This window comes from Rattus norvegicus, chromosome 9, assembly GCF_036323735.1.
Source record: "Rattus norvegicus strain BN/NHsdMcwi chromosome 9, GRCr8, whole genome shotgun sequence".
Taxonomy (NCBI): Eukaryota; Metazoa; Chordata; class Mammalia; order Rodentia; family Muridae; genus Rattus; species Rattus norvegicus.
In genome coordinates this window covers 62,996,609-63,013,083 of record NC_086027.1, presented here as the reverse complement: position 1 = coordinate 63,013,083, position 16,475 = coordinate 62,996,609, and the positions used below count along the sequence as shown (strand labels likewise).

The following is a 16,475-nucleotide window of genomic DNA, read 5'->3' as shown; positions in this document are numbered from 1 at the left end:
CCATCCCATTACCCCCTTCTACAGATCTTCATTCCATTATTCCTCCCCTTGTCTCTGAGAGGGTACTCCCCCTAATCAACCCTTCCCCTTGAGGATTAGACATGTCTTCTCCCATTGAGGTCAAACCAAGCAGTTCTCTGATATGTATGTGTCAGGGGCCTAGGACAAGCTCATGTATGCTGCTTGTTTGATGTCCCAGTCTCTGGGAGCTCGCAGGGGTATGGGTTAGTCGAGACTGCTGGTCTTTGTATGTGGTCACCTTCCTCTTTAGCTTCATCTATCCTTCCCCTAATTCAACCATTGGGATCCCCAACTTCAGTTCAATGGTTCTATCTGCCTCTGTCTCAGTCAGCAGCTGGTTGGGCCTCTCAGAGGACAGCCATGCTAGGCTCCTGTCTGTAAGTACAGTAATAGTGACAGGCCATAGTGCAGCCATATGATCCCAAGTTGAGCTGATTACTAGACCATTTCCCTTAGTCTCTTCTCCATTTTTTTGTCCCTATAGTTCTTTTAGACAGGAACAATTCTGGGTCAGAAATTTTTACTGTGGGTTGATGATCCCATCCCTTCACTTGAGGCCCTGTCTTTCTACTGGAGGTGGACTCTTCAAGTTCCCTCTCCCCACTGGTGGGCATTTCATCCAAGGTCACTCCCATTGAATCCTGAGAGTCTCTCAACTCCCAGGTCTCGGGTACTTCCTAGAGTGTCCCCCCACTTCCCCACCCCTGAGGCTGCTTATTTCCATTCATTCTGCTGGCCCTCTGGGCTTTTCTCCTGTCTCCCACCCAAACCTGATCCTGTCCCCCCTTTCCTCTCACCCTCCTCTCTCAACCCATGTCCCTCTCTCCCTCTGCCTCCTGTGATTATTTTCCTCACCCTTTGAAGTGAGAATTGAAGCATCCTCACTTGGGCCTTTCTGCTTGTTAACCTTCTTAACTTCAGTGGGTTGTATACTAGGTATTTTTTACTTCTTGGCTAATACCTGCTTATTAGTGAGTACATACCACTAATTCCTTTTGGGTCTGAGTTACATCATCAGGATAATATTTTCTAGTTCCATACATTTGCTTGCAAGACTCATAATGTCCTTGTTCTTAATAGTTGAATAGTATTCCATTGTGTAAGTGAACCAAATTTCTGTATCAATTCTTCCTGTGAGGGACAACTGGGTTGTTTCCAGCTCCTGGACATCACAAATAAGGCTGCTATGAACATAGTAGAGCACCTATCTCTGAGGTATAGTGGGGCATCTTTTGTGTACATGCCCAAGAGTGGTATAGCTGGGTCCATTTCCAGTTTTCTGAGGAACGGCCAGATTGATTTCCAGAGTGGTTGTACCACTTTAAGGAGTGTTGGTATTAGCTCTTATTTGAAGGTCTGATAGAATTCTGCACTAAAGTCATCTGGCCCTGGGCTTTTTTTGGGGGGGGGTTGGGAGGTTTTTAATGACTTATCCTTAGGTAATATGGATCTGTTTAGATAGTTTACCTGCTCTTCATTTAATTTTGGTACATAGTATCTGTCTAGAAAATCATCCATTTTGTCTAGATTTTCCAGGTGCATTGAGCATATAGGCTTTTGTAGCAAGATCTGATGATTGTCGTTTCTGTTGTTATATCTCCCTTTTCATTTCTGATTTTGTTAATTTGGATACTGTCTCTGTTCCCTTTGGTTAGTTTGGCTAAGGGTTTATCTATGGCTTCAGGAACTTTTCTTTTACAAATGTGGGTGCCCTTGCACTTGAGGCATATATGTTCAGAATTGAGAGTTCATCTTGGTGGATTTTTCCTTTGATGGATGTGTAATGTTCTTCTCCACCTTTTTTGATAACTTTTGGTTGAAAGTCTATTTTATTGGGTATTAGAATGGCAACTACCATTTGTTCTTGGGACTGTTTAATTGGAAAATGTTTTCCAGCCTTTTACTTTGAGATAATATCTGTCTTTGTCATTTAGGTGTGTTTCTTGTATGCAGCAAAATACTGCATTCTGGTTGTGTATCTCTTAGCTTATGTCTTTTTACCAGGGAATTGAGTCTTTTGATATTGAGAGATATTAAAGATAGGTAATTGTTAGTTCCTGTCATGTTTGTCATTAGAGGTGGTATTATGTGTGTGTGAGTCTCTCCTTTTGGGTTTGTTATGAAATGATTACTTTCTTTTTTCTTTGGTGTAGACACCTTCCTTGTGTGGAGTTTTTCTTCTAGAATCCTCTGTAGAGCTGGATTAGTAGACATATATTGTTTAAATTTCGTTTTGTCGTGGAATATTTTGGTTTCTCCATCTATGATGATTGAATTTTATATGTCTGCCTTTATATGTTACTTGGTCTTTTCCCCTTACAGCTTTTAATATTCTTTTTTGATGTTCTTGTTCTAGGCATTTGGTGTTTTGATTAATATATGGCAGGAGGATTTTCTTTTCTCATTCAAATTATTTGATGTTCTATAGGCTTTTTGTAAATTTGTGGTCATCTCTGTCTTTAGGTTGGGGAAGTTTCCTCCTATGATTTTGTTGAAGATGTTTTCTGGTCCTTTGAGTTGGTAATCTTTTCTCTCTTCTGTTTCTATTATTCTTAGGTCTGGTCTTTTCATTGTGTCTTGATTTCCTGGATGTTTTGAGTTAGGAGCTTCTTATATTTTCTATTTTCCTTGACTGTTGTGTCAACCTTCTATGGTATTTTCTACACCTGAGATTCTCTCTTCTGTCTCTTGTATTCTATTGGTGATGCTTGCATCTGAAAGATCTTGATCTCTTTCCTAAGTTTTCTCTTTCCAGGGTTACCTCCATTTGTGATTTCTTTATTGTTTCTACTTTCATTTTCAGGCCTTGAACTGCTTTGATAAGATCCTTCATCTGTTTGATTGTGGTTCCCTGTATTTCTCTAAGGGATTTATTTGTTTCCTCTTTAAGGGCTTTTACCTGTTTAAGTGTGCTTTCTTGTATTTCTTTAAGTGAGTTATTTATATTCTCCTTAAAGGTCTCTATTATTATCTTCATGAGATGGAATTTTAGGTCAACTTCTAGGTCATGCTTTTCAAGTGTGTTGGGGTATTCAGTGTTTGCTATGGTGGGAAACTGGGTTCTGATGGTGCCAAAGTATACTGGCTTCTGTTGCTTATGGTCTTGCACTTGCCTCTTGCTATCTGGTTATCTCTGGTGTTAACTGGCCTGGAACCTGTCTCCTGTGTCCCTGGTTGCTGCACACTGTGGGATGTTGAGAGGGGCACACACATGCCAATCTTCCAGGCAGAGGTGCAGACCAGAAGTGAGATGGACCTCTTGTGGAGGGGGCTCTACCACAATTTTAAAGTTCAGTCATCTGTTGATAGACACCTAGGTTGATGTTATAACTTGGCTACCATGAATGGTACTGTGCTTAACATGAACACATGGGTATACTTAATGGAAGCTAAACCTTAGTCTTGTGAGTGTACGTCCAGAAGTTGTAAAACTAGATCATATGGTAGTTCTCTTTTTAGGATCTCTCCATACTAATTTCTATACTAGTTGTCATTATTTACGTTTCCATCAACTCCCCTCTCCCCATGTCCTCACTATCATTTGTTGTATGTTTTTATGATAACAGTCATTCTGACTGGAGAGAGATGGACTCTCAATATACTCTTAATTTCCATTCCCCTAACAGAGAAAGATGTGTGCATTTTTAGTACCCTCCAAATGGTGTTGTCTATATTGACTATGAACCATTAAAGTCAGAGATAATATGATTTCTCCTTCACATGACCTGGTGACTGAATTGAATACCTCTGGATTATTGTCCCTCCTTCCTAGTCCTGAGACTGATATTTCTACCTTGCAGTGAATGTGACTGGGTCAAGAGTTTCCCACACTGGTTCTCTGTACCTGCCTCCTTAGAATATGTCTCTTCATTTCATTCCCGATCATCCACTCTCTGCCCCTCAGGAAGCTGCTTTGCTGGTGTTGTGTGCTATCACATGTGTTCAATTTAGTTTAATTAGTTGTTTGAGAAGAGAAAGAAGAAAAGTGAGACCAAAAATACAGACCTTTCTGCATAAACACAACCTCCTCATGGACACCTTGTAGTCAGAGTGATGCTGACACTTCTAGTTTCAACAAAGTTGATGCTGTGTCTACCTTCCTGGGGTCAAGGGCAATGGCCAAAGCACTTATAGGAAATTTCCAATGTGCTTTGCAACTCATCTTGTTGTGTTGTTTTGTTGTTGCTGTTCCTTTAAAACAGGATCATCCCATAGCCCAGGCTAACCTGAAATTTATTTTCTCTTGCCTCTGCTTCCCATGTGCTAGAACTACAGGGTGTGTGACCACTCTCAACTGCTGACTACTTTTATTATTATTTTAAAGAAACATTTTGTGCATGCAGACATTCTCTACTCCCTGTTCCTGTGTGTTTTCCAAGGAAGGAAGTGTTCAAGTAAATTTGTTTGCAAAAATTTGAGGATTTCTCTCCACATCTAAGCTGCTCTGATTGTTCAAAATAAAGTTGTGAAATAACTACCCTTGCTGTTTAATCTAGAGCACTGATATAAGCCTATGACTCCTGGGCATGTCAGGAATAATGAGTCTAAATTACTTATGGTCTTATGGAATATGTAACCACCAGGAATAATGCTCATCTGCAGTTGATAAACATAACCACAGTTTCTTAGCCAAATGGGGCTTACTAGTTATTAGGTAGCAGGAAGCCAAAATACAGACGGTTTCAGAACTCAACAAACTGTCACAGCTGCTTCTGGTTCCTTGCTCTTCTCCCTTACGATGTGGCTCTCATTAAAGAGACCTGCAGAGGAGCAAGCAGAGGGGTGTGAGCCCATCACCACCCATGTTAAACCAGAAAATTCCCAGCTTACCTAAAGGTCCCACCATATAAATCATCCTGGCCAGAACCAGCCACATGTGGCTTCCTTTAGCTATAAAGGATAGTGAAAACTGAGTATTTTTAACCAGGCACAACTGTTGCCTTGAACAAACTTAGAATTATGTTGGCAAAGAAGTTCAGTGACCAGGCCGCAGACAGTCTGCCCCATGTACCACAGTATACCTTTAAAGTTCATGTGTAGTGATTGCATGACTGCATTCTAGGTAGGCATCTTGGTCACATTCTGTGATGGAGTAGGTTGTCTGTTGATGCAGGAGAGACGGTGCTATCACAGCTGGTACATGCCTTCCAGTTGTTAGGAACTCTGCCCTTTCTTGGCCTTCCATAGTAAAGATTAATTGACTTATAATGCGATCAATGACATGAAGAGATTAGCCCACCCAGAATATTCTGGCTTCTAGGAGCCTGAAGGACAGCCCAGCATAGACAGTCGCTAACTTCCTGAGCCTTCAACTTTGACCAATTTTCTATTTCTTTCAAGTTCAGAAGAGGACTTTTTTCTACTTAGGACTATTTCGTTGTGCTTTGAACCATTTCTCCATCTTCCCTTCTTTATTAGAGGTTTTACTTTATCCTGCTTGGGTTTTTTTCCCCAACTCTTAGAGGTATATTTCTAGTTTTTGATCATAGTGGGGGGAAGCAGCATATGTGAACTGAAAAGCCAGAATTATCATATGCCTTTCAATCAATAAGAAGAGGTCTTAAGCTAGCACAACGTGGACTGGTTCTAGACTATGACTCCCTTTGGCCTCCAGCGTGGCAGGGCAGAGCCTGAAGGAGCGGAGCATCCCTGTATCCTAAGCATGATGGAAGGATTGCAGCTCCTGTGAGGAAACCCTGGGAAGTGCTGTCCACTAGCCTGTTCTCTGCGCCACTCTCACGTCTATCTTTCTCCTGTAGCAAAGTTGAAACACTGTCTCTTACTGTTCTTACCTCAGCTCTGGCTCTGTTGCCTTTGGCCTTTGCAAGCAGTTGGCCTGGAAGACATGAGGAACTGGTTAGTGCGGCTTAGCCCTTTCCCACAAAGCCATGCTGTTCCCTGGCTCAGCTTCCTGACTATGAGTCTTTTGTTCACCCACCTTGGGTTCGATTGAATTCTCTCAGTTTAGCTCTTTTCCAACTTTTGATAACGATTTCATAGGTGGAAGTTTACCTCAGCTTCTTTCTTACAAATTAGCCCATCACTGAAGCTGCAGTAAATTGACCCTTGGTGCGTTGCAATATTATATTTTGGCAACACCCTGGCCAGACCCACAGGTACCATCATCTTCCCTGTTAGACCTCTGGTTTCCCCAAATAGATGCAAATGCAGAAATGTAGGGTGATAATGTGCTAGGAGGTCGTCGTCAGAAACAGTGTTCACTGACAATCTGCTTATTTTTATGCTTATTTTAGAACTTGTGTTGATCTGAGCTAAGAGAAGGCAGGTTGTAATTAAACTAAAAGTGTCTCATTGGTTTTTACCAGACGAGAATTCTCCAGCCAACTTCTGGGATTCTAAAAACAGGGGCGTGACTGGAACCCAAAAAGGACAAATTGTATGGCGGATTGAGCCCGGGCCCTACTTCATGGAACGTAAGTAATCAATGAGCGTGATACATTATGAGACTGAGTAGCATACATGTGTGTGAATCTGTAGAACCATATGAGCATGATACAGTATGAGATGGAGTAGCATACGTGAGTGTGAATCTATAGAACCATATGAGTGTGACACAGTATGAGACCAAGTAATGTACACGTGTTGAACCTATAAGTTTGGGGCTCATATATTTATATCATGAAGCCCCATATAGAAAATATATTGTTTAGAAAATGTTCATTGGAGATTATATACAACTGTTACTAGTATTCATTTTAGGAATCAGAAAGGAGAGTTCAATGTTATGATTAACTTTGGAATTCTGTTTGCTTTGGACATACGTCATTCCTTACCAGCAGAAGGTTACCTTTTACATGTAGATCAACAAAGTGTGGATGAGATAGTCTGTGGCAGACTGCCATTAAGGTCAAATACAAACAATCAGAAATTGGATGCAGAGAGATCAACCATTACCCCATCCACCCTGTGCTGTATTTGTAACTCAGACACTTACAGAGCACATAGTTCATTAGAGATGCCTCCGCTGTTTCTGTTGGGTAAAATGTGACAGAGTGTGTATATTTATACCCATACTAATATTCCTGAGTGCACGGAATTCTGAGTGTATTTTACAGAGTGGAAAGAAGGCAGATGAATATAATAAAAGCACATGGCTGATTTACTAGTTTATTAGTCTGTCCTGCTTAATTTGAAAATCTTCAGAAGTTTTATTTCTTTAACATATAAGAAACATAGGCTTCTGAAACTTTTCCATAATGTTGAGCTCTTAAGAATTAAAATTTCTATGTAAGAGATTCTATGAGTACTAGAAATAAAAGGACTTATCAAGACAAAACATAAAGTACAAGTTGATCAGATGGGAGCTTACTTCAAATGCATTCAGTAAACTCTAAAACTCGTGTAATATTAAAGTTGCTTTAGGCAGTCAGCATCTGGGACCTTTGTCAGCATTAAAGGTCTCGGGTAGTCTCTTCCATAGTCCTTCCTATTAAGTCAGTGTCTAAGAACCTCTTCTAACCCTGCCTCTGCTCTGTTTCGTAGTCCAGCATTTGGGTGATATTGTCTGTTCAAGCATGGTCAACACAAGGATCAAAGCTGTGACCTCAACGAGGTTAGGAGATAGTTTATTGTGGAGTCAAATATGGTGGGTAATGGCTTTGGTGCCCAGACTCACGTTGGCCTAAATTCCATGTTTCAAGCTGATAACTGTGAAATTTTATCATAACAGAAGGAAGAAAATCATATATGAAGGTAGTTTCTCTCTCTCTTTCTCTCTCTCCACCCCCCCCTTTGATTAAAGTACTTTTTTTCTCACATATCATATTCTGATTATGACTTCCACACCCTCTACTCCTGCCAGCTCCTCCTCACCTCCCCTTGCAGTCTGAGGGATCCTTTTTTCTCACATCAGAAAACAAATGGGGCTTCTAAGCTATAATAATAATTTGTATACTTAATATAATATAACACAATAAAACAAAAGCCAACATATCAGAATGCGTCGATACAAACAGAAAGAAAAAGAGCCCAAGAAAAAGCATAGAAAGTACACCTTCCCATAAAATAAACTGAACTAGAAGCCTATATTCATATGCAAAGGACCTGTAGGATAGGGAGAGAGAAGGATAAATATATAAATAAAAAAAATTTAAATGTATGTTAAAATTTTTTTAAAAAGGAAAAGCCACAACACGATATTATGAAACAAGGAACCTCCAAAGATATTGTTCAGTTCATCTATGTTGGCCGTCCAATGTGGGGTATGCAGCCTATCCTTCAGAGAAGTTTGTTTCCCCAGTTTACAAGTACAGTGTTGACCCATCTTGTGACAGAAACACAAGGGAATCTAAAGGCCTGGGGCACTGATCTGAGAGCACTATAAGGCAAGCAAATAATGTAAGTCAGGAACTGCCATGAAAGTTAGCTGGTCTGACTTCTTTTTTTTTTTTTTTTTATTAACTTGAGTATTTCTTATATACATTTCGAGTGTTATTCCCTTTCCCGGTTTCCGGGCAAACATCCCCCTCCCCCCTCCCCTTCCTTATGGGTGTTCCCCTTCCAACCCTCCCCCCATTGCCGCCCTCCCCCCACCAGTCTAGTTCACTGGGGGTTCAGTCTTAGCAGGACCCAGGGCTTCCCCTTCCACTGGTGCTCTTACTAGGATATTCATTGCTACCTATGAGGTCAGAGTCCAGGATCAGTCCATGTATAGTCTTTAGGTAGTGGCTTAGTCCCTGGAAGCTCTGGTTGCTTGGCATTGTTGTACCTATGGGGTCTCGAGCCTCTTCAAGCTCTTCCAGTTCTTTCTCTGATTCCTTCAACGGGGGTCCTATTCTCAGTTCAGTGGTTTGCTGCTGGCATTCGCCTCTGTATTTGCTGTATTCTGGCTGTGTCTCTCAGGAGCGATCTACATCCGGCTCCTGTCGGCCTGCACTTCTTTGCTTCATCCATCTTGTCTAATTGGGTGGCTGTATATGTATGGGCCACATGTGGGGCAGGCTCTGAATGGGTGTTCCTTCAGTCTCTGTTTTAATCTTTGCCTCTCCCTTCCCTGCCAAGGGTATTCTTTTTCCTCATTTAAAGAAGGAGTGAAGCATTCACATTTTGATCATCCGTCTTGAGTTTCGTTTGTTCTAGGGATCTAGGGTAATTCAAGCATTTGGGCTAATAGCCACTTATCAATGAGTGCATACCATGTATGTCTTTCTGTGATTGGGTTACCTCACTCAGGATGATATTTTCCAGTTCCAACCATTTGCCTACGAATTTCATAAAGTCATTGTTTTTGATAGCTGAGTAATATTCCATTGTGTAGATGTACCACATTTTCTGTATCCATTCCTCTGTTGAAGGGCATCTGGGTTCTTTCCAGCTTCTGGCTATTATAAATAAGGCTGCGATGAACATAGTGGAGCACGTGTCTCTTTTATATGTTGAGGCATCTTTTGGGTATATGCCCAAGAGAGGTATAGCTGGATCCTCAGGCAGTTCAATGTCCAATTTTCTGAGGAACCTCCAGACTGATTTCCAGAATGGTTGTACCAGTCTGCAATCCCACCAACAATGGAGGAGTGTTCCTCTTTCTCCACATCCTCGCCAGCATCTGCTGTCACCTGAGTTTTTGATCTTAGCCATTCTCACTGGTGTGAGGTGAAATCTCAGGGTTGTTTTGATTTGCATTTCCCTTATGACTAAAGATGTTGAACATTTCTTTAGGTGTTTCTCAGCCATTCGGCATTCCTCAGCTGTGAATTCTTTGTTTAGCTCTGAACCCCATTTTTAATAGGGTTATTTGTCTCCCTGCGGTCTAACTTCTTGAGTTCTTTGTATATTTTGGATATAAGGCCTCTATCTGTTGTAGGATTGGTAAAGATCTTTTCCCAATCTGTTGGTTGCCGTTTTGTCCTAACCACAGTGTCCTTTGCCTTACAGAAGCTTTGCAGTTTTATGAGATCCCATTTGTCGATTCTTGATCTTAGAGCATAAGCCATTGGCGTTTTGTTCAGGAAATTTTTTCCAGTGCCCATGTGTTCCAGATGCTGCCCTAGTTTTTCTTCTATTAGTTTGAGTGTGTCTGGTTTGATGTGGAGGTCCTTGATCCACTTGGACTTAAGCTTTGTACAGGGTGATAAGCATGGATCGATCTGCATTCTTCTACATGTTGACCTCCAGTTGAAAGTCTGACTTCTAATAAGACTTTCTTTAGAAGGACACCTGAAGCAATCCCACTAAAATCAGGGACTAGACAAGGTTGCCCACTCTCTCCCTACTTATTCAATATAGTTCTTGAAGTTCTAGCCAGAGCAATCAGACAACAAAAGGAGGTCAAGGGGATACAGATCGGAAAAGAAGAAGTCAAAATATCACTTTTTGCAGATGATATGATAGTATATTTAAGTGATCCCAAAAGTTCCACCAGAGAACTACTAAAGCTGATAGACAACTTCAGCAAAGTGGCTGGGTATAAAATTAACTCAAATAAATCAGTTGCCTTCCTCTACACAAAAGAGAAACAAGCCGAGAAAGAAATTAGGGAAACGACACCCTTCATAATAGACCCAAGTAATATAAAGTACCTCGGTGTGACTTTTACCAAGCAAGTAAAAGATCTGTACAATAAGAACTTCAAGACTCTGGAGAAAGAAATTGAAGAAGTCCTCAGAAGATGGAAAGATCTCCCATGCTCATGGATTGGCAGGATTAATATAGTAAAAATGGCCATTTTACCAAAAGCGATCTACAGATTCAATGCAATCCCCATCAAAATACCAATCCATTTCTTCAAAGAGTTAGACAGAACAATTTGCAAATTCATCTGGAATAACAAAAAACCCAGGATAGCTAAAACTATCCTCAATAATAAAAGAACTTCAGGGGGAATCACTATCCCTGAACTCAAGCAGTATTACAGAGCAATAGTGATAAAAACTGCATGGTATTGGTACAGAGACAGACAGATAGACCAATGGAACAGAATTGAAGACCCAGAAATGAACCCACACACCTATGGGAACTTGATTTTTGACAAAGGAGCCAAAACCATCAAATGGAAAAAAGATAGCATTTTCAGCAAATGGTGCTGGTTCAACTGGAGGTCAACATGTAGAAGAATGCAGATCGATCCATGCTTATAACCCTGTACAAAGCTTAAGTCCAAGTGGATCAAGGACCTCCACATCAAACCAGACACACTCAAACTAATAGAAGAAAAACTAGGGCAGCATCTGGAACACATGGGCACTGGAAAAAATTTCCTGAACAAAACGCCAATGGCTTATGCTCTAAGATCAAGAATCGACAAATGGGATCTCATAAAACTGCAAAGCTTCTGTAAGGCAAAGGACACTGTGGTTAGGACAAAACGGCAACCAACAGATTGGGAAAAGATCTTTACCAATCCTACAACAGATAGAGGCCTTATATCCAAAATATACAAAGAACTCAAGAAGTTAGACCGCAGGGAGACAAATAACCCTATTAAAAATGGGGTTCAGAGCTAAACAAAGAATTCACAGCTGAGGAATGCCGAATGGCTGAGAAACACCTAAAGAAATGTTCAACATCTTTAGTCATAAGGGAAATGCAAATCAAAACAACCCTGAGATTTCACCTCACACCAGTGAGAATGGCTAAGATCAAAAACTCAGGTGACAGCAAATGCTGGCGAGGATGTGGAGAAAGAGGAACACTCCTCCATTGTTGGTGGGATTGCAGACTGGTACAACCATTCTGGAAATCAGTCTGGAGGTTCCTCAGAAAATTGGACATTGAACTGCCTGAGGATCCAGCTATACCTCTCTTGGGCATATACCCAAAAGATGCCCCAACATATAAAAAAGACACGTGCTCCACTATGTTCATTGCAGCCTTATTTATAATAGCCAGAAGCTGGAAAGAACCCAGATGCCCTTCAACAGAGGAATGGATACAGAAAATGTGGTACATCTACACAATGGAATATTACTCAGCTATCAAAAACAATGACTTTATGAAATTCATATGCAAATGGTTGGAACTGGAAAATATCATCCTGAGTGAGCTAACCCAATCACAGAAAAACACACATGGTATGCACTCATTGATAAGTGGCTATTAGCCCAAATGCTTGAATTACCCTAGATGCCTAGAACACATGAAACTCAAGACGGATGATCAAAATGTGAATGCTTTACTCCTTCTCTAAAAGGGGAACAAGAATACCCTTGGCAGGGAATAGAGAGGCAAAGATTAAAACAGACACAGAAGGAACACCCATTCAGAGCCTGCCCCACATGTGGCCCATACATATACAGCCATCCAATTAGACAAGATGGATGAAGCAAAGAAGTGCAGGCAGACAGGAACTGCATGTAGATCTCTCCTGAGAGACACAGCAAGAATACACCAATACAGAGGCGAATGCCAGGAGCAAACCACTGAACTGAGAACAGGACCCCCGTTGAAGGAATCAGAGAAAGAACTGGAAGAGCTTGAAGAGGCTCGAGACCCCATATGTACAACAATACCAAGGAACCAGAGCTTCCAGGGACTAAGGCACTACCCAAAGACTATACATGGACTGACCCTGGACTCTGACCTCATAGGTAGCATTGAATATCCTAGTAAGATCATCAGTGTAAGGGGCAGCCCTGGGTCCTGCTAAGACTGAACGTGATTGTTGAGGGGAGGGCGGCAATGGGAGGAGGATGGGGAGGGGAATACCCGTAAAGAAGGGGAGGGGGAGGGATTAAGGGGATGTTGGCCCGGAAACCGGGAAAGGGAATAACACTCGAAATGTAAATAAGAAATACTCAAGTTAAAAAAATAAATTAATTAAAAAAAAAAAGGACACCAGCGTTTAGAAGATAGACTAGGTAATATATGCTGCCAACTGAATGCCAGAGAAAGGTAAAATCACTTTCCTATTAGCGCCTGAATGCTAACGTGGTGCTTACACAGTCACCGAAGGCACAGACCTCCAGTATAAAGCAAATGTGGTCACGCAGTGCTGTAATCTGAAGTATGTATAAGGAAAAGCAAAAGCATATTCAGAGTATTGCACTTCCTGTCAGAGGTTCACAGTTCCTGACTGTTGAGGCTAACATAACATGCAACATAGCAAATGTTTGTCTTGAGGATGTGTCTTCATGCCTCATTCTGCTGTGAAGATCGAAACTGCATTGGAGAATGAGCTGGAGTAGGTTTTTCTCCCTTTTCTTCATTTTTTTCATGCATATATCTGTGAGCACTGCAAGCAGGATTATAGAACCAAAGCTCTTCAGTGTGTTTAAGGGCTGGGAAAAATAGTGTAAGTTAAAGACTAGAACAGTGCATCATGGTTCCAGAAGAGCCAGAAAGATGCTACCACCAAGGTGCATTCTGATCCTCCAAGTGTAAAACACTGATCAAAGTTGAGTTTTTCTCTCCAAGCTTCCTTTTAATGTCATCTTGAACCAGTGTCTGACTCTGGACAATCTGGAGATTTTTCTTCTCCTAACACAATGTATCTTGATTATGGTTTCCCCTCCCTCCAATCCTGCAATCTCCTTCCCACCTCCTCTCCAATCCAGATCTACCCCTTTCTGTCTCTTATTACAAAGCAAACAGGCTTCTATGGGATGATTTTTAAAATTATATTATATGATAAACCAAAAGCTAACACATCGGAATAGGACAAAACAAACAGAAGGAAAAAAGCCCAAGAAGAAGCACAAGACACACTTATTCACATACTCATGAATCCCATAAAAATGCTAAACTGGGAGCTATAATATGTATTCAGTGGGCGTGGACGGTAAAAAGAGAGACAGAAAATATCTTCGCAGCATAATGTAATCTTACTCAAATCTTTGGAGCTAATGGCAGGAAGCCTTACAGCTTCTTCTAAAATTCAAGATATTGTCAACCTCTGATTGAAAATGCAATATTCAAACTTTTTCTTTTATCTTAAGAAAGAAAATCTTTTATCATTGACTTATTAGAAGCCCAAGCAAGATAGGACTCTTTGAACAATGATCTGTTTAAGTCAGAACCTAAGATGCTTCAGGTTGTTTAGCTAAACCATCAGAGGGTGCAGACATCCCAGGCTTATCCTATTATAGCCTTACATGAATGGCTTTGAAGGAAAAACAAGGGCTGGGGACACAGTTCAGTATTTCAAGACTTGCTGCACAAGCAAGAGTAGTCAAGCTTGAATCCCTATTACCTACATAAAGTATGAGGCGCTATAGTGCTTGTATGTAACCCCAACACTGGGTGGAGGGAGGGGTGTCAGACACAGACAATCCCCAGAGTTCACTGGTTGACAGTTGAAGCCTGATCAATAAGCGCCAGTTTTAGTAAGAGACGCTATCTTAGAAAATAAAGTTGGCACTGGACCTCTGGCTTTAGAACTTGTATAGAGACCCATAGAACATCATACACCACATCCACACACACAAAAGAAAGCCAAAAAGGTGGGGTTGCTCTAAAGGCTGTCATCCATCTATCAAGTGATCGTGTTGCCTCCAGTGAGTTCCTTGCAGCAATTAAGTGGGTCATCTTTGTAGTATGTACTCTACAGTATTGGAGTTTAAGGGTTTTCAACAGTTGTCCTGTGTGCCAAGATGTTGATATTGTTCTATGTAGTCTTTCATAAACTATAGTTCTTCTTTTATTCATTCATGCTTAGATGAAATTTTTTTGCCTTTTTTCTTTTTTTTTTTATACATCTATTCATTTTCCCCATCATTGTGAAACATTTATTGATCACCAACTTTGAGGTACGACTTTAGGTACTTACTAATCTTGGATCAATGACTGAATCTAGAAATTGTGCACTTTGATGACTGAATTGCTTTGTGATTGTTAAGTCAAAAAACAAAACCCTGATGTTTCCAGGCATTTTCTAATATTTTTAGAATTTTATGTTTCAGCCCTTGGAGGCAACATTAACAATTCAAGTAGTGAGCAAGACAGTCATATCACTAGGGAGAGGTGGGCTAACTTAGTGCCTTGAAAAATATGCATGTGGTATTTTTACTGGGAGAGATGGGTGACCTCAGCCTCCCGTTTTTCAGGGCCTCTATCCTAATGCCATCATTTTTAGTCCCTTTTCGCTGGCACAGAGTGTGTTCTTGCTCCTAGAGACTTAGTACTTTCCAGGGTCATTCTTCATGTGCCATGTGTTGGGTTCAGCCAGGTCTCTCAGCCCATCAGACTTCTTCCATATCCACAGTGAGATTTCCCATCGTTTGTTTTCATGATTGTTATGCTTCCTTGACCAAGGAAGGCTTTCCCACTGCCCAGACCCACGGACAACTTTTAATAACTTGCAAATGACAAGTGAGCATGATGCTGGGACTGTGGGTAAATGTCTTCAGAAGTGTAAAGATTAAAATGAGACCTACCTCCACTTGTATCCTCTGAATAATATGGCAACAAATAGGACCTTTCCTTGACAGCACACAGGACAACGGTAAAATCTGTGGAGTAGAGTAAATGAACTTACATGGCGTCTTCTCTTCCAGTTACAGGTGGCATGTAGCTGCCGTCTGAGCACCAGCCCTCCATCTCTAATTCACTTTGCTTTAGTGAAATAGAAATCATGAAAGAAAAAAGGCCATTCCTATTTCACCAATCTTTACGGTTAAATTGGGTATCCAACTTACATGACCATGGGATAATTCACATTCCTAAATGACAACCGTCTGTGAAGGACTGACTAAGCAATCATGCCATTGTATAAGGTGATGGGTAGATCTCAGGCTTTGAGATAAACCCCTGGCTTGTGGGAGTAGGCCATAGAATCTTTTCTCAGAGTAAGTTTACAGTATCATCATATGTATCCAGGGTTGATACGGCTGAGTTGATCGCTTATAGAAGATAAATTTTGAATAGATAATTTATGAAAAGAACATACTTTTTTAAAATATTCAAAAGTAGAGGTAACTGTTTCTGGCATCATACCAATTACAAGTGTCCTTCCTGTGAAGGGAACTGGTGACTAATTTCACATTCTTTATCTAGAAATATTTTATTCCTGTATTGATCTAGAAGTCTGTATTTTTTAAAACAGATGATAACATAATTGCACTGAAATATGATATAGAGAAGTCCCTTTTCTAAGGAACATGTTAGGTTCCTAAATGGTGTCTGAAATTCCGTCTCCTCCTCCCTCTGCTCCCCAACACTCAGCCTGCCCCTCTGTTGTGGAGGTACGGTGATGTGCTATTGCCTTAGAGAAATCTTTTATCTGTATTTGTGAGCATTAGAGGATTCAAAGTTTCATGATAAAGAGACATGTCTGTCCTGTCAACATTCAAATAGAAGACTTTAAATCTTTGCTGTAATTGCCTAAGCAAACTCTCCCACACATTATTAAGAGAAATGGGATATAATTCTGTAATTCATGGTTAGCTTCAGGGATCAGAAGAGGCCTCGGAAAGGAAGAAGTCATCGGACCACATCCTCCTTCCTCTTGAGGCTAGGTTGGCCATAACCCACGCAGACCCAATGGGTCAATGCAGGAAGCC

General features: G+C 40.9%; 1 protein-coding gene across 7 annotated transcripts in view; it reads left to right on the top strand.

Annotated features, from left to right (window-relative positions):
* The window catches only part of Hecw2 (HECT, C2 and WW domain containing E3 ubiquitin protein ligase 2), a 393,569-nt gene that overhangs the window by 234,389 nt on the left and 142,705 nt on the right, over positions 1 to 16,475 (top strand). For all 7 annotated transcript variants that reach the window (XM_039083599.2, XM_017596447.3, XM_039083600.2 and 4 more), the window contains one exon: positions 6,348 to 6,455. In XM_039083599.2, coding sequence (XP_038939527.1) covers positions 6,348 to 6,455 — 108 coding nt within the window. The remainder of the gene's footprint in view (positions 1 to 6,347; positions 6,456 to 16,475) is intronic.